At 45.0% G+C, this 17927-nt stretch overlaps 1 protein-coding gene across 5 annotated transcripts; it reads right to left on the reverse strand.

The window, feature by feature from the left end:
- Positions 1-2194: 2194 nt before the first annotated feature.
- LOC126996007 (phospholipase ABHD3-like) lies at positions 2195-17028 on the reverse strand. 5 transcript variants are annotated; one of them, XM_050855990.1, is made up of 8 exons: positions 16882-17028; positions 15523-15709; positions 9966-10132; positions 9497-9713; positions 9117-9229; positions 8400-8634; positions 6589-6754; positions 2195-4897 (listed from the first exon to the last, which is right to left on the reverse strand). In XM_050855990.1, the coding sequence occupies exons 2-8, from the start codon at positions 15610-15612 to the stop codon at positions 4617-4619; spliced, it is 1269 nt and encodes a 422-aa protein (XP_050711947.1). In that variant the 5' UTR covers positions 15613-15709; positions 16882-17028; the 3' UTR covers positions 2195-4616. The 5 variants fall into 5 exon arrangements, with proteins under 5 accessions (XP_050711947.1, XP_050711945.1, XP_050711949.1 ...); XM_050855988.1 differs by lacking the exon at positions 16882-17028 and adding an exon at positions 16401-16833; XM_050855992.1 differs by lacking the exon at positions 16882-17028 and adding an exon at positions 16401-16833 and having other exon boundaries at positions 15523-15881.
- Positions 17029-17927: the final 899 nt, after the last annotated feature.

Genomic DNA, 17927 nt, shown 5'->3' on the forward strand with positions numbered 1-17927 from the left:
GTCAGCAGAGGCGCTTCACTTTTTAAACATCCGGTAATACTTTATAACAAGTCCGCCTCCCCCTTCGCCACTCCAGCCCCCTCTTCCACCCAAGACAAGCCTGGGGAACTGTGGGGATCCGGGGTTTGGGGGAGGAAGCCAAAATCACTGAAAAATGGGCTTCCAAAATTTCCCTAGAAAAATCCCTAAATGGAGGAAAATTCCCTAGTCTCGAAAGTAAGGAAAGTCCCAACTTTATAACCTAACAGCCCCCCTCCCCATGTATGATGCGCCGGAATATTTTTTTTTTTCGGTGGGGAGCATATTTAAACTACTCCAACCGAACTTTACGACTTGCTAACGAGGGGGCTTCGCCCCCCTCGACCCCCCTCCTAACCAAAGGGGGCTGAGCCCCTCCTGCCCCCCCCTCCCCCCACTTCCAAAATTTCCCTAGAAAAATCCCTAAATTAAGGAAAATTCCCTACAGGGTGGGTCCAGGGGGGGCGCAGCCCCCATTGGTTAGGAGGGGGGGTCGAGGGGGGCGAAGCCCCCTCGTTAGCAGGTCGTAAAGTTCGGTTGGAGTAGTTTAAATATGTTCCCCACCAAAAAAAAAAAAAAACGATTTTCCGGCGCATCATACATGTGGGGGGGTCCAGAGGGGGTCGCAGCCTCCTTTGGTTAGCAGGTGGGCGAGGGGGGCTGTTAGGTTATCAAGTTAGTACTTTCCTTACTTTCGAGACTAGGGAATTTTCCTTCCTTTAGGGATTTTTCTAGGGAAATTTTGGAAGCCCATTTTTCAGTGATTCGGTTCCCCACAGTTCCGCTGGCTTGTCTTGGGGGGTAGGGGGGGCTGGCGAAGGGGGAGGCGGACTTCTTATAAAGTATTACCAAACATCCTACTTGTATTTATTAACGGTTATGTGACTACTTTGGCTTTTTTTATTCCATTTTCGGGACGGAGTAATTGAAAATATTGGATTTTAAGAAGGCATTACAAACTCACTCGTAAAAGATAGTACAGTATATAAAAATCAAAACCAGCAAACCAAGCCTTGAGAAACGGACAGAAGGACAAATCTACATGTTAATAAAGACTAACACGACGTTTAAAAAGTCTACGGTATATCTACAGTTCACCCATGCACTGAACACCATCTCCCAGAACAGTGCAGGCAAGAAAATAACCCGAGGAAATAATCACTCACCTCCACGCAACATTGCCTTCCTCTCTCGCCTCTTGAACGGCTGTCTCGCTCTGCAGCTCCGTGAGTCCTTCTGTCTTAGTCTAAAACAAATAATTGGTTTCTTGTTGTTTTGAGAGCAGTACAGGAAGACTTGACTGCCACAGGTCCAACGCGTGTACAAGCCACACAGTCACCTACAGATTCCCCGCACAATCTAGGTCGAACGAGGAAGATGAGTCAAAGCGCTTCAGAAGATTCATTCACTGTTTCAGAGACTAACTACTACTTTTAATATTCTAGAAGAGCATTTACTTGTACTCTGGAATAGTTAGTTTAATAATAATGTGATGCTATGGAAACAAGTAGTGAATAAATAAAAAAAAAACGTCAAGAACTAAACTTTCTATAAAATATAAGCAACATGAAAAATAAAACTTTACAACTTACGTAAATCTTCCTATTTATGAGTGTACTGTCTAATTATATATCCCGCATGTGTGTGTGTAATTCACCACGGCCTGATCACGAGTTGGACTCGCTTTCGCCAGCAGGTACCATCCCGACATGTGCAAGTGCATGCTCATTATCGTCGATTTCTGGGTACTGCCAGGACCTCACACACCACACACCCCATCCCCGTTTCTCAAGGGGGGGCAGTAACCACTCCTAGTCAACGGAAAGAATCCGGCCTGAGCGGGGCTGGAACCGCCGCCTGTTTTGCCGTGAAGCCTTGCAGCGCGGCGCTCAAGTTACGCCACGGGAGTGGTGTGTGTGTGTGTGTGTGTCAGCATTCCATACGTGTGCACGATATATATTGTGTTCACAGTCTCAGTATATATATATGGCTCGGCGGGGTTGTAGTAGCAGGGACAACCTGAAAATTAATGAGGCTGGGTTGGTGTCTGTGTGCGTGTATGGGGTAGGTATTCGACTTGCGTATATTAAACAAGGGCTTAACTTAAATATATAGTCCAATAAAACACTTGTGCACGGCTCATAGCATGCGTGTGGGGGTAATGATAGCAAGGAGCTCCATAAATATTTCGGTGTATTCCATGACTTTCTTGTAGTAACAAATAACAACGAGTTCCTACTTAGCCTACATGATGATGTAATAACAAACTGATCTGAAGTTATGAGTCATACACACTACTTCATGTACATCACCTACTCGAGGATGTGTGGCCTTAAAACTGTGATGAAAAAAATAAATGCATACTATGGAAAACGCGAGTTGGAGAGTTTAGAATAGAGTTGTTCGTATACTTCCTGCAAGCTAACGACGCCTGTGATTCCTACAACGTTAGAAGCTTCGCAGCGACTAGCACGTCCCTAGCCAAGCGTTCCTCCTCATGGCAATTGAGAAGCAAACCCCGTCTGACGTATTTATTGCATTGATATTCACCCCACACACTCCACTACTCCTCGAGGAAGCTGCTGCACCGCTCCCTCGATTCTTACTAACTTAGGTCCGTATTACTAAACATTTCGTCGCCCAAGTACATACATTTGACAAGGCTTTCGTAGGAGTTTGGGGCATTTCCAGGAGTACTTTTATGACCCTGGTGGTAGTTTGACCCTTCTTCAGTGGCACAAACCTAAATAAAAACACTCATTAGAACTTTACTGATCCTCTCTTTGACCTTATAAATAGCTGATGCGAGAAGCGAAATTGTCTCATAATACCGACCTTATTACCTCTCAACATGGCTTTCGTATCCTTTTGTTCGATCACTTTATGTATACCAGCTTCCCGTTTTTTTTTTCTCTTACTGCTAATTCATATTTGTAATCTCCGGACTCATTGTATTCACTTCGGTTAATGTGCACATTCAGCATTTTCATTGCTGATATTTCTATTTTACTTTGCATCGTCTTCCATTTCTCATTTACTTATTATTTTCTTGTTTTTCCCTTTTCATTTCAGAATCCTTCACTCTCCCAATACTACTCTTTAACCTATGGCTAGTATTTCTCATAAACATAAAATCATAGCGCTACGGGTGCAATCGTGAGGAACCGGTTGCTTCATTACTCTGCATCCCTTCCTTCCCTAATGTCTGTAACAAGCCTACACTACCAGAAGACGAATAAGCGTAGGAACACATGACATAATAATAAAGCAGAAATCGTACTCAGTTCTAACGCTTTTAAATACATCAAAGCCTTCTCAGTGTGTGTAGATATCCATACAGGCGTGATTTCGGTTCAGTTACAGCCATGAGCGTATAACCGACACTTCACACAGCGGCAGTGTTTTATAAAGTGACAAGTTCGGCAGTGAATCTAAAACCTCCACTGGCTTACTTCCCAATCAGTAGTAACTTTGTGCACGGTAGAACTTGTATAGCATGTTCCATTCACTCATCTGCACTTCTAAACCATATCAACCTCCGTTGCAGCCTTGCGTCACACCTTCAACCAATCCACCAATCATTGAATTACGAATGGACATATTTGTGACTAGTTGCTACATATATATATATCCTTGGTTTTCTATGACTGCTCTTTTCTCACCTTGTGCACCTGTGTTCGCTGTGTCTGTGGCTCGTATTGTGGACAACACTGGTAAAACTATTACATAAACGCCCATACATAAATTAACTACAACATACATGACGCACCGGGAGTGTTACGTTCAATATTACATAAACTGAACGAGTGAAATCTATACGGAATATTAAATAACTGAGGCAGAGAATGCGGAAGAAAAGAAGAGAAAGTTACGTTCAGCATTACAAAAAGGACTAAAGTGGAATCTCAATGAAATATCAAATTACCAAGGCAGAGAAATGAGAGAAGAGAGGAGGAAAGATAAAAAAAAGGGAAAAAAAAGGGAAAATAAAGAAGAGGAGAAAAAGAGAAGAAACGAGAAGAGAGGGGAATGGTGATTCAACTTCATACTGGCAACGGAAGTGTCCTGAGTTTTTGTTCTCCGTTGTGTGATTCAAAGAGCCGATTTCTACAACAGCCAAGTTTCGTTCGTTATCAGTAGAGTAGAAAATAAGTAAGCCCTTTTATTGCTCTAATTGTACTCATTATCGTTAATTACACACGTGCTAGCCCGACGCAGGTTACGTAAAGGTCTAGCTATAAAGTGGTAAGGTGTTGGCTGGGAGAGTACCTCGAGTCACCGCGATTTCCTGGACAGTTCGCTTGATGCCTCACGAAACATTACTTTGCGACGGTAACCGAAGTGCGCGGGGAAGAGATCGGCCACGGATTTAATAATATAGAATCGCTATCGTACGTACAGTCGGCAAAAAAGTATGAACACCCATGGACCGTTTGAAGCTAACCGAACCAACACAGTTTATAGATATTCCTCAAATTATATGCAATCGACCGATGGGTGTTCGATATTTCTTTTGCCGACTGTACATTCAGCTTTTACCTAGCGAATACAATCAATAATAATAATAACAATAATAATAAGCTAGGGCGTGGAAAGCATTATGACAAGGGTGATGCTGTGGCAGGTACTTTCGGGGCCTCGTACTGCTCCTCGTCAGCGGGCACCCCCATCGCGGGCTTGGCGTTCTTCATCGCCTCGGCCTGCACGTCCTGCATGTGGTCGAGGTTGGAAAACACGCCGGACACGAGCTGCTTGTAGAGGCGGTCGCTGTAGTAGGTGTTGGTGGGGATGACGCCCTCCATGAAGCCGATGTGCCCGCCGCGAGAGGTCACCACGATCGCCACGTGACTAGACTTCTTGGCGGCCTCGACTGGGATGCCTGCCGCCGAGGGGATCAGTGTTAGCACTACCTACTACTACTTATACTATATACTACTTTTACAGAGAACTTGCTACTTCCACTCCTCATCCTCCTTCCTACCTTAGTCCCTCTACTTAACGTTTTAACTATTTTTCTTTAGCACATTTACATACTTGCTGCTGTTACTACTACTACTACTACTCTCTCTCTCTCTCTCTCTCTCTCTCTCTCTCTCTCTCTCTCTCTCTCTCTCTCTCTCTCTCTCTCTCTCTCTCTCTCTCTCTCTCTCTATATATATATATATATATATATATATATATATATATATATATATATATATATATATTTGAACGCCCTTTCCTCCCTTTCACTCATAATTATAATAATAATAATAATAATGATAATAATAATAATAATAATAATAATAAAGGGTACTTGTTATTTTTATCCCTCCCCCTCCTCCTCCCTCCATCTCCTTAACCGGGGATTGACCCTTCCTATCAATCCTTTACGTAAAAGGTTCTAATCTCACATGCAAGTCACTCCAACATCTGCAGTCTCATCGCCTTCACTGCTATGGACTCTTGGACTTTTTTTTTTAACCACAATTACAAGATCTTAAGGGTTGTACCAGGAAGGCAAATTAATTAAGGACTAACTGGCTTTTCCTTAATTACTCTTACAACCTTTACTTTTTTTTTTTTTTTATAGTCAGCATTAACCCTTAAACTGCGGAGGACTAAATGCTGGATATTTTTCCTTCGCGAGTTAATCAGGCACATCACAACTGGGCTCTCGAGAGGGAAAGGGAAGAAGATTAAAGTACACCCCTCCCCCTCCCTCCTAACAAGTCAAATATCAAAGTAATGTCACAGTGGCTCGTGGTTGTTATCCTGCCCCCCTACCGATGTGACCGCAGCCGTTGTTTCACTTGGGTGGTTTTCCTTTCCCTACCACCCTCTCTTAGCCAATACACAAACCCCTTCAGTCTCCAAGCACCTTCTTTCCGCCCTACCACATGATTAAAACATTAGATTACCACTCGCCTAAACTACATTCCATTTCCTACCCCTATCACCTTGCCCTATCGCCCCTACCCTTATCACCCCATTCCATTTCCTACTCTCATCACCATACTTTTCCGTGATCACCGCCAGAGCCCATCACACACCACCCTCGACCCTATAACCACCTCGACCCTTTAACCACCTCGATCCTTAAGGGGAGGATCCGCCCCCCAATTGTTTGAAATTGTTTGAAAATATCGAAAATAAGTTAAAATGCTCAGGCATGACCGTCTATGCTTAAGCTATCAAATGGCACCTTATTTTTTTTCCCGCAAATTTAAATGTCCCACCGAGACTGAGTTTAAATGCCTAATATGTGGGTGTGGCGAGCCAGTCCAGTGCGGGTGACAGGAATCGTTTCGTTACATTATTTCGATAAACATGATAAAGTAATAACAATGTATTTTCGTGCATCTGGCAACTTCACTAATAACCCCTGCAAGCACACGCAATCCTCTTTTACCAGTACTACGTTTACCACTGCTACCTCACACAACCCCTGCCGCGGACCTCCCCTATACCCCAACTACTCTCACGCCACCCCTATCACCACTACAAACCCCTTCTATTACACGCAATTCTACTATACCGTTACATTCACCCCTATTTCTCGCTACTCCTGCCCCAGTCCTCTACACTCACCTTGCAGGGGCTGGAAGGGGTCGTCGGCGGCGGAGAGGCAGACGAGCGGCACGCGGATGAGGTGGAGCTTGTCGTGCAGGCAAGCTGTGCGGTAGTAGTCCTCCACGTCCCGGAACCCGAACTGGACCGCCGTGAACCGCGAATCGAATTCCCGAATCGTCTTGCTCTGAGGAAACGAAAAGGTCAATTTGAAGGTGATTATGATGTCATGTGTTACTGTTCTTGTTGATGAGGATGAGGATGGAAATGAGTGATGAAGATGATGATGATGATGAGGATGATGATGAGGAGGAGGAAGAGAAGGATTAATTGATTTCTGATGAATGTTTGAGGGAGAACAAAAGATAAGGTGGGGGGAGGAGGAGGAAACGAGGACGATCAAGTTTAAACGATTAAGATATCAAATATTATTGTTGTTGATGATGATGGAGATAATGGTGATGATGATGGGCAATGACTCATGTGAATGTTTGAGGGAAGAGAACAAAATGGAGGAGGAAGGAAACGAGATCGATCACTTAAAAGATGGTTATGAGGTCAAGTATTCCTGGTGTTGATGGATGATGGGGAGACGGTAAGCATGATGATTAAATTACTTCTACTGAATATCTTGTTTGAGGGAGGACAAAAAACGGGGAGAGGGGACGGTAAATGAAGGAATAACAAAGTGAATACTAAGTAAGAACATGAGAGCTTCTGTTGCCAGGGGGATAAAGAAGAAAAAAAAACGTAATGGGATGACTCTAAAGTCGGAAATGTGGGAACAGGAGGAAAATGTGGAGGAAGAGAGGAGGAGGAGGAAGTGCTTAATAAGTTAGTGAGGAGCTTGAAGGTGAAGACATGATATAATGAGATGAAAGCGGCCACTTTTCTCCAATAAACGTGATTAAAACACACGCAAATCTCTCTCTCTCTCTCTCTCTCTCTCTTGGCCACTTTTCTCCAATAAACGTGATCAGGACACACGCAAACCTCTCTCTCTCTCTCTCTCTCTCTCTCTCTCTCTCTCTCTCTCTCTCTCTCTCTCTCTCAATGCAAAGACGGGTATACACATGTGACCACCATAAGTCATTCAGTCAGTCAGTTTTTCTTCATTCATTCGCCATCATTTACTTAGTTTTTACCGGTGTCCCCAATAATTTCTTCTCGTGATTCAGTAAGTCAGTTTTTCTTCATTATTCCCCGTCATTCAGTTTTCATCGGAGTATTCCAATCAGTTAATGAGCTTGAAATATACCCCTCACTCCTCCGCGTGGCCATTAGTTATTCATGCACTCAGTCTTTTCCATTCATTAGTCATCATTCAGTTAGTTATTATCAGTTTTCCCGAATTGAATACTCTTGAGATAGTACCCTAACCACTCTACGTCGCCACGAGTCATTCAGCCAGTCAGTCTTTATCATTCATTCGCCATCATTCAGTTAGTTTTCATCGGAGTCTTCCCAAAAGTTAATGCGCTTGAGATATTCCCTAATGGCTTTATCCCCCCGCGTCGCTAAAAGTCATTCAGTAATTCAGTCATCCTTCATCCTCCAGTTAGTTGTTATCAGAGTATCAAAAGTTAATGAGCTTGAAATATTCCCTAATGGACTTATCCCCCTGTGTCGCTAAAAGTCATTCAGTAATTCAGTCATCCTTCATCATCCAGTTAGTTGTTATCAGAATATCAAAAGTTGATGAGCTTGAAATATTCCCCTGACGGCCTAATCCCTCCGCGTCACAATGAGTTATTTCCCATTCATTCATCGTTCTGTCAGTTGTTATCGGAGTTTACCCAAGAGTCTGAACACTTGGCTTGCTATTAACGCACCTTCATAACGTGGTCCAGGTCCCAGTTGTGGTTCCCTTCCAGCTGCTTCCTCATGCTCCTGATGGACTCGCAGAGGCAGCTGGCGAGGTGGCGGTTCAGGAGCAGGTTCCAGAGGGGCTTCTCGAGGCTCTGCGTGCCCACGAACACGTTCCAGGGGATTGAGAGCACCATGGCGGCCACGAGGTGTTCTGCGGCTCGTTCCTGTCGCGTCACCAAGTAGTTACCTAAGATCATACTGAAAGAAGAGAAAAAGTACTTGTTATATTGTATTTGGGTAACCTAAAGTATATTTCTAGATAGAAGAGGAATGTAAAATTTAGCCTAAAACCATACTGTAGGGAAAATGCTTGAGATATGTTATATTTTGCTAACTTTTTTAATATTTCTAGGTGGAGTTAGAAGTTAACCTCAAGCCATACTGCAAGAAAAGGTTTGAAATATGTTGTGTCCGACTTACAATCTTATTATTTACCTAAATAGACTATGAATATTAGTCACAATGAAAACCATGTTGCTGTATAAAGTTTCAGTATTAAAAGGTAAAATAAGAAGTCTGTGACGATAGTGGAAAGCTATGCTGCAAGGGACGGCAAAAAATAGATGTTAAGAAGTCTGGTGAGCAAGAAAGATGTGCTGAGTGTGCTGAAGGGGAAAGATGCTGATTCACAAAGGTAGCGTGCTTCAGGGCCAGACACGCGGCTCCCTCGCCAGACTCACCCCCCAAGCGAAATCCCCGTGGCCATGAGCGGCGCGTGCGGGTACCTCCTGTGCACGTGCTGGATCGCCTCCTCTAGGTCGTCGCTGTTCGCCGCGCAGTACGTCCGAGCGGTCTGAAGGAGGAGAAAAAAAGATGTTAATCGATATTAGTTTTCCTTTGCGGTAGAGCAGACAGAAAAAAAAATTATGTTATTCGTTATTTAGTTTTCCTTGCGGGAGGGCGGGTAGAGCATCAAACCAATGATCGAGTAAAAAATAAAAGTAAAAAATGCCCTAAAATATAAATACAAGGAAACTATTGCATGTAGGTATGATCATCAATAAATGTTTTAAAATGTTTCCAGTGTGTCACGTGACACTCACCAAACCCTCGCACCCACCTTGAGCTGAACGCCGCCGCGGCCTCTGTTGTTGAAGACGACGCATCGGGCGCCGGACTCCTGCACGGCTAAGACGAAGCTCTTGACGTACTCGCTCTGGGAGGAGCCCGTGAGGCCCGGCAGGATGAGCACGGTGGGGTGCGCGTCCTCCCCCTCCAGCCCGTCGTCCAGCCAGTCCAGACACGCCTGACCCCCGTCCTTTAGCTCCAGCATCTCCCTGGGGCACCGAGGGCACGGGTGAGTGTGTGTGTGTGTGTGTGTGGAATGTCCCGCCGCACCCAACACGTGACTCTACCCATGATGATCTGTGTGTGTGTGTGTGTGTCGAATGTCCCGCCGCACCCAACACGTGACGCTACCCATGATGATCTGTGTGTGTGTGTGTGTGTGTGTGTGTGTCTGGAATGTCCCGCCGCACACAACACGCACCCCATGGTAATCTTTGAGCATGCGTGTGTGTGTGCCTCACCTTTTGTATTTTACGTCCGGCAGCCTGGCCCGCAGCACGGAGGCCATGATGGTCTGGCAGCGGGACTCATAGCACCAGGGCGTGGGCCAGTACCTCTCCTGCAGGATGGTGAGGTGTTGCTCCAGGAAGCCCCGCCACGCGCCGCGCCGACAAGCCACTACCGGCACCTGCAAAGACACGTCATGATCAGATGCACGGGGAGGGGGGAGGGAGCACACACACACACACACACACACATACACACACACACACACACACACATTAATTTATTGGGTATAGGCTGTGGCTAAGTGGTTAGCGTGCGGGCCCGCATTCACTGCGCCATGGACAACGTCGGTTCGAATCCCCACGCTATCACCTGGGATTTTTCAGTCACCGCCGAGTGGCCTGAGACTACCCACATATGCTATCCAGAAGACCACCCATCAGCCCGGACTCTAGAAGAAACCGTCCAAGTGAATCAAGAATAAGTTCCGGGGGCAGCATGAGCCAAGCATAACTGGCGCCACCATAAAAATTGCCTGCGCCATGACGGGCTTGGCAGACCACCTGGCCCCTGAAGAAAGTCTGCTGGCGCTACGGGAGATGTAACACACACACACACACACAGAGACACATCACCACCGGCACCTGTATTATGGACGCTAGTGGTGACCTTCAAACTGTTCCTGAAAACACGTTGGTTTGGTTTATGCATTACCCTCACAACCCGGTTCAAACAGCCTCACGTACCGCACTGCGTAAGAGACTGGCTTCCCACTCCAAGCTATTCATCTCTCAGCAGTAATGGTAGCGGCCGAGCAACCACAGCCCTATAGAAGACAGTGTTGGGCCGTGACTCATCATTTGAAGAACTCTGATAAACGTGCAGGAAGCAGCAGCGTGTCTGGGTTTGTCCTACGGTAGCGCACCCTCTCCCTTCCTCTTAGATTTCAATTAAATAAGCAGTTGTTTCTGGCACCATTGATTTACATAACACCCTGGCAAGCAAAGTCCAGGGAGTTAGTGATGGGCCGTGACTCTTACATTAAAAATCAACCCCTTGAGACATGATAAGTTCAACGAGTTTTATTTTCCGTGGCTCTTTGCATCCCCTTCCCACGCCCCCTTTTCTGGCCAGTTTCGAGCGTTTTTTTTTTCTTTTTCTTTTTTCAAGTCGTAATATTTTGATTCTCAGTCAATTTTCACCCCACAAAATACTTATTGAAACTGAAGGTGCGTCGAAGGGTTAAAGCGCTGACAACCACCAAACAGTTACGTCTGGTTTTATCCCACTGTAACCTCTCCGCCCCCTCTGACATTAAATTTTCTATTACGCAAGCAGATTAATCTAACATATTCACTTACATAATACTCTGCCGTGTTTTAATGTTTGCCAATCACTCTCCTCTAATAACCTTCTCAGCGCTGATAGTCTGATAATGGTAATAGCTCTGATAACGTTATGCTGCCCACTCTACCAACACCTCACTATATCACAGCTGAGTCACGGGGGAGTTTCCCAAGGGAGACAAGACCTCGAAACTCCCTTCCAATTGAGAGTGAAGGCTCCAATTTACGATGATGCAGACCAGGCGGCAAAAAATAATGATTGAATCTCTCTCTCTCTCTCTCTCTCTCTCTCTCTCTCTTCTTGGGTGTTTTATGGGGCTAGTTAGGCTTCTCTCTCTCTCTCTCTCTCTCTCTCTCTCTCTCTCTCTCTCTCTCTCTCTCTCTCTCTCTCTCTCTCTCTCTCTATATATATATATATATATATATATATATATATATATATATATATATATATATCTGCATTATATCTCGTAATTCAACTGTAATGTGGTTTAATTAACTATAAAAAAAATCATAATCCGAGGAGCTTACAGATGTTGTAGACGTACGAGACCAGGCACACAAGAGAGAGAGAGAGAGAGAGAGAGAGAGAGAGAGAGAGAGAGAGAGAGAGAGAGAGAGAGAGACGAGCAGCAGGCATGAAAGCAGTTAATGAAGTGGCTGAAAAGACGACTCCGCGGCGAATCAACCTTTTCTGCGCCTTCATCACGCCTCCCTGCAGCTGAATGGTGAGCCCGGGTACTCTTTACAGGCTCAAGTGCACCCTTAACCTCTTCCTGGACACCCACACCAGCTGCTAAGTGCTGGAGAAAAGGCGTGGAGGGTGTGTGATCATTGCTAGCGAGACGGGGTGGCAACTGGCAAGGACGAGTGCATGGGTGTCTGTCTGGGTCGGTTCGATCTGTCAGACACTTCCTTCCATCTCTTGCGTTAACTTTCCCTAGACCGAGATTAACCGTCCCTCTTATCCTCTCATTCTCTCACTACCCATTTCCTTTCTCTTTTCCTTCTTTTTTTTTCTTCATTTTCCCTTCCCTGTTTTTTTTTTTCTTTCCCTTCCTTTCTCAGACATCTCCTTCCATCTCTTACGTCAACTTTCCCAAGACCAAGAAGATTAACCGCCCCTCTTTTCCTCTCTCATTCTCTCACTACCCATTTCCCTTCTCTTTTCCTTCTTTCTTCTTTTCTCTTTTCGTCATTTTCCCTTCCCGGTTTTTTTATATTTTTTATTTCCCTTCTTTTCTCAGACATCTTCCATCTCTCGCGTCAACTTTCCCTAGACCGAGAAGAGAAGATTAACCGTCCCTCTTTTGCTCTCTCATTCTCTCACCACCCATTTTCTTTCTCTTTTCCTTCTTTCTTCTTTTCTCTTTTCGTCATTTTCCCTGTTTTTTTTTTATTTCCCTTCCTTTCTCCCATCCTTTCTTCCTTCCTTCTCTCCCTCTCTCGTGCTCTTCCTGTCCTTTCCCTTCCATCCTTCTTTCTTTTATCAGGTTCTCATAAGTTTTTCTCACGTTCACAAGCCTTGTCAAACTAACGCTAAGCTCATAAAACTACCCACTGATATACCCACATCCTCTACGAAAGCTTGATTTAATATGGGTGTGTAAGAAGAAATGTTTGAAAATAAGCTCGAGTGTTGCGAGAATGGTGAATGGATGTCTTGAGTTGAGTTGTCATTTTATCTTGTCTTTCCACTCTTATAATAATTGTCGTTACTTAGTCATAAATTCTCCGTTTTTGATAAGATGATACGATCGAGAGAGAGAGAGAGAGAGAGAACGACCCACGAGAAATAAAATACCCCACTCTTTCTTCCTAAACTTACTACAAAAATGAATTAGATAAAGGAACGCAAGCTACCCTACAGAGCCCAGCGGGTTGAGTTGCCATACAGCGCCATAACGTACATTCCTTTCCCCCGTGTGTTGCAACCTCAGCAGGAGCGTTACCAAGCTTACGAGTGATGAGTAAGCGTTTCCTTATCTTTAGCCTGACATTACACCTGCTCATATCACTGTCCTCCTCCACTCAAGCTGGTAAATACCCCTCTCTCTCTCTCTCTCTCTCTCTCTCTCTCTCTCTCTCTCTCTCATGCCTTCCCACGTGATAAAACCCAACTACTAACACCTGTCTCATCTCATTTTTAGCCTCACCTGTACGAGTTTGTTGACCCGCCCAAAGCCTAGTTACACACACACACACACACACACACACGCACACGACCACGCCCTAGCACATATAATCTACCTACATCATATCCCCACTCTATACACCCATATTCACCCGCATTATAATCACATCCTACTCCATTTCAACCTTCATTCCTCACTCGTATCCACTCACTCCACTCCTTTCACCCACACCCTCATCCACTCCGCTCATACCTTCCCACATCCGCCGCTATTTCCCCTTTCCGCCTACACACACATTCAACGTAGCCTAACCCCACGCTGATTCATACCGGCCGCACCCACCCGTCATCCTTGCCCTTTCTCTCTCTCTCTCTCTCTCTCTCTCTCTCTCTCTCTCTCTCTACCTTCACGTCTCTCCACACCAATCTTGCATACACAAACACAGTCATTCCAAAATTAAGCTACTCTGATTCACTCCCATACCCTCATCTTCCCTATTCCCATGCCAACCCATACCTCCACGCATGTCCAGACGAGACTACCCTATCTGCCATGCCCCCCCCCCCATACCCTTCTCTGCCCCCTCTTTCTCCTCACTGTTTTCTTCTCTACCTAATACTCTTCACTTTCCGTACTCTAAACGTCATTCATCCCCCACCATCCTACCCTTCTCTCATACCCTACTCTGCCCCTCTTTCTCCTCACCGTTTTCTCCTCTACTTTTACCCTATTCACGTCTCGTACTCTAACGTCAAACATATTCATTCCCCATTATCCCCATCCTACCCGTCCTCTCCCGTACCCTACCCCCATACACTAGGTTGAAGGTTCCCATATCTTCTAGGCCCGTATCCCTCCCTCGCTTCACCCTCCCCACCTTCTCCCCAGCTCCCTTGCGTAACATCCGTCTCTCTGAATGCTGCCCACGTGATCTTCATGTGACGGTGGGCATCCCTTCGTGTAGGTACGGCGCGCAGATGGTTGGTCTGTCGTGCCCTGCTTGCATCATGGTACCATCTACACCTCTCCCTCTTCCCTGCATGCATGTCTTGTTTTATTAGTGATTGTTTTGTTTGTTGTCCCTGTTAACCATTATAAGAGGAAGACGTTTATATTCTTCCTAAACCAATGAATGAATAAATAAATAAATAAACTATTAAAACACAAATCTTCCTTAACATAATGAAAGAAGGAAGTTTGCTATATATACGTTCGGAAAATCTGAGGAACATCGATAAATTCTTTTTGGGTCGATGTGCTCTAGTTTCTTCCGAAGCAATAAGGGACGCACGGGAAGAGGTGTGATGAGAGGGTCGATATTATTAACGAGGTGAATGAGATTTGAAGGATGAGAGCAGACGCCAGGCCAGCCGATGATGTATAGTAGTAGTAGTAGTAGTAGTAGTAACAGTATTATGAGTAGTATAGTAGTAGTAGTAGTACATAGTAATACATAGGAAGAACAGACACCAGAAGACCTGACGGTCTATGGTGAGGGTGTTTGTTTACTACCGCTACTACTAGTAATCTACGTGTGGTAGGACAGGATATAAAGTAATAGTAGTAGTAGTAGTAGTAGAATAGTCTATCCCACCTCAGATGACAACAAATATGAAGAAACTTTAGTAAGAACATAAGAATGTAAGGAGTCTGCAAGAGGCCGGTTGGCCTATACAAGGCAACCCCTGTAAAAGGTAGCTCCTGTATACGAGGCAGCTCCCGTGATACAAGGCAGCTACAAGGAACCTCTTTTCAGCAGGTATATATATATATATATATATATATATATATATATATATATATATATATATATATATATATATATATATATATATATGTATATATGTATATATATATATATATATATATATATATATATATATATATATATATCTTAGAAATCAATAGGGGGCATCATGTAAAAAAAGTTTGGGAACCACTGGTCTATAGGGAGGGGCATCTCACCTGACTTGTCATCTGAAGTGGAACACTTTTTTTATATAATAGTAGTAACGAAGTAAAAGAGGTCTGAATGATGAGAACAGACAACCAGACCAGCTAAATATGTAGTAGCAGTAGTAGTATAATACCTTAGCAGCATCGAAGAGGTAATAGAGGAGGCAGCCGGCGCCCAGCGTGAGGCCCACCAGCGTGTGAGGCCAGTCCGTGTACCAATCCATCTCGGGCTTCTTCAACAACACGCTAACAGCAGCAGCAGCACCAACACCACCAGCAGGAGGAGCACCAGCAGCAGCAGCCCGCACCCTCGCCCACACCCTGCAGACTCAAAGTGTTACTCCTCCGGGCCTCGCAACACCGACCTCCACACGTTATCGGCCACACCGCCAACACTCGAGCATGTGTTGCTTATGTTGTCGTCTTTAAGCGGCGGTGTTGGGCGATTGAATGTTACTGTGTCCTTTCCCTGTTCGATGATTAACTTTCGACACTTTTTAGCGGATGTGAACGGTGGTTAGTTTTTTGTTTGTTTGTGTCTTATTCATCTCTTCCCACGGCCAATAATCAGTTATTCGTTGTGTCTGAGGCTTTATGAGAGTTGAGCGGGGTTGCATTCACCTTCAAGAGATACCTGTACCTTTCGCCACGATCTTGGTACAGGTAAATTATGTCATAACCACGTGATGCCGAAATTTCACGCCAACACAAACACAGCCAAAAACGAAGACACACACACACGCTTAAAATCCACTTACATTGAACACCTCCTTAAGAACACCACGTAGAGCACAGTACAGTACAATCATATGCAAAGTCAAAGCCAGATGTGTATGATGAACAGTCGCGAGCAAAAACAGGTGTGTGATGAACCCTCAAGGACTCAATAGGTCAATATCCGCAGGAAGGTCGGGGCGCCGCCAGACATGCAGAGGAGAGGTGAGGTGAAGCGTGAGTCGGTGAAGTTTAGTAGCCTTCCAGCTGCACCAGACAATAGTAAGAGAAGCACAACCTTGGCAAATCAATATAACGCCGCATCACACAACTCTCTCGCTGCCCTTCTAGCCAGCCACGGTCACAACCACACAGACCAAGCCGCGGGGCCACACTGGGAACCCCGAGACAGTGATGATGTAATCCGGTCGTCTTTCTGGGCAACGTTTCTCCTGTCAACGTTTAGGCGGTTGCAACACACACACAGGGCCTGGCTGAGCCCCAACTCTGACCTGGCACCTCACGAAGGGTATTTTTACGATTACCCTTCACTTTTTACGCCTTTATAAGCGGTACTGTGCGTAAGAAAGGAAGACACATCCAGCCACGAAAATACTACAACCTCGTGCGAGTAAGCGGATTTTACCGAGGCTTCGCTCAGTCCGGACTCACAGAAACAGTCAATGGCCACAACACGAGCAAAACAAGCGCTTCAGGGCATAACCGGTTCGTATAATCATGTATTGCGGCTCCGAAGAAGTGTTGGCACGAGGACTTACCGTACCAAGGACCAACACCAACACTAATGGTCTCGTCCCAACTCTCAGGTTGTCCCAGCGCTTCACGGCCTTGGTCACGGCGCAGTACGACACGCTCGCCGCCGCAGACAGCCTTGCACCAACGTTGATCACTCGCTTTTTTTTGTTCTGTCGCCCTTTCTTGCCTGTTTCTTCTTTTTCCCTTGGGTGTATCAAAAGATTACTTGCATAACTAGTACTTCAGAGCAAAATGATCAACCTATAAGCAGTACAGATGAGAAATAGTGCCGATGTAGTTATAGCTTCAGTATTTCTTTTTATCCTACACTGCTAATCGTCCTAAAATAGTAACTCGTCTCCTTTTATGACCCTTTTTTATCTTCCTCAAGACATATAACAGAGATAATACACAGTGGTATCATCAATTTCAAATACAACACCATTCATTTCACTAAATAAGAATCTAACCTTGTCAGTTATAGCATTACGTAAAACAAGGACATTCCCAAGTATTTACTGTAACAAAGATAAACAAGAATCTTACCAATCACCGTGATAAAGGATAATGAACATCTTGCGGCAGGCAGCGGGGGGGCACCGGCGCGGGTAAATGTGTGTCGGCCGTGACGTCACACACTGCAACGCCGTGTGAGCTGTGTTACGTCACCGCGGGATCGATCGTGACGCAAGAGGGAGGTTGTTATTAGTGTTATTGACGCTCTATTGACATGCCATTGTAGTAAACGCCTGAGGAGGAAGCGAAGAAGCCCTGTTACCATCACTTGGTAGGGCAGAGATTCAAGAAGAGACTGTTTGGGTGTTTATTTGTTTATTTTGAAATGCGAGAGGAACAAAGAATCCGGCAGCTTAATCTCTGGTGCATTACTGATGATGATGATGACTCCCGTGCTCTGTTTTTGTCTCCCTTTTTTATACGGTGCTTAAGATTTGATGGGTGTGGTGATAAGTGGAGATTATTGGAGGGGAAAAAAGGTGATGATTTGGCTGATGGTGATGGTGATAAGAGGAGAAGAAGACGAACAAGAAGAAGAAAAGAAGAAAAAGAG

Source organism: Eriocheir sinensis, chromosome 9 (genome assembly GCF_024679095.1).
Source record: "Eriocheir sinensis breed Jianghai 21 chromosome 9, ASM2467909v1, whole genome shotgun sequence".
NCBI lineage: Eukaryota > Metazoa > Arthropoda > Malacostraca > Decapoda > Varunidae > Eriocheir > Eriocheir sinensis.

What these genes read in the sequence shown, in the direction of transcription:
- LOC126996007 (XM_050855988.1), bottom strand. Translation starts at nt 16,426, where the DNA reads ATGCGGCGTTATATTGATTTGCCAAG. An exon ending in CCGGACGTAAAATACAAAAG is followed by an intron (nt 9,714 to 9,965) that starts GTGAGGCACACA and finishes TCGGTGCCCCAG; the next exon opens with GGAGATGCTGGAGCTAAAGG. An exon ending in ACCTGGACCACGTTATGAAG is followed by an intron (nt 6,755 to 8,399) that starts GTGCGTTAATAG and finishes TCGTTTCCTCAG; the next exon opens with AGCAAGACGATTCGGGAATT.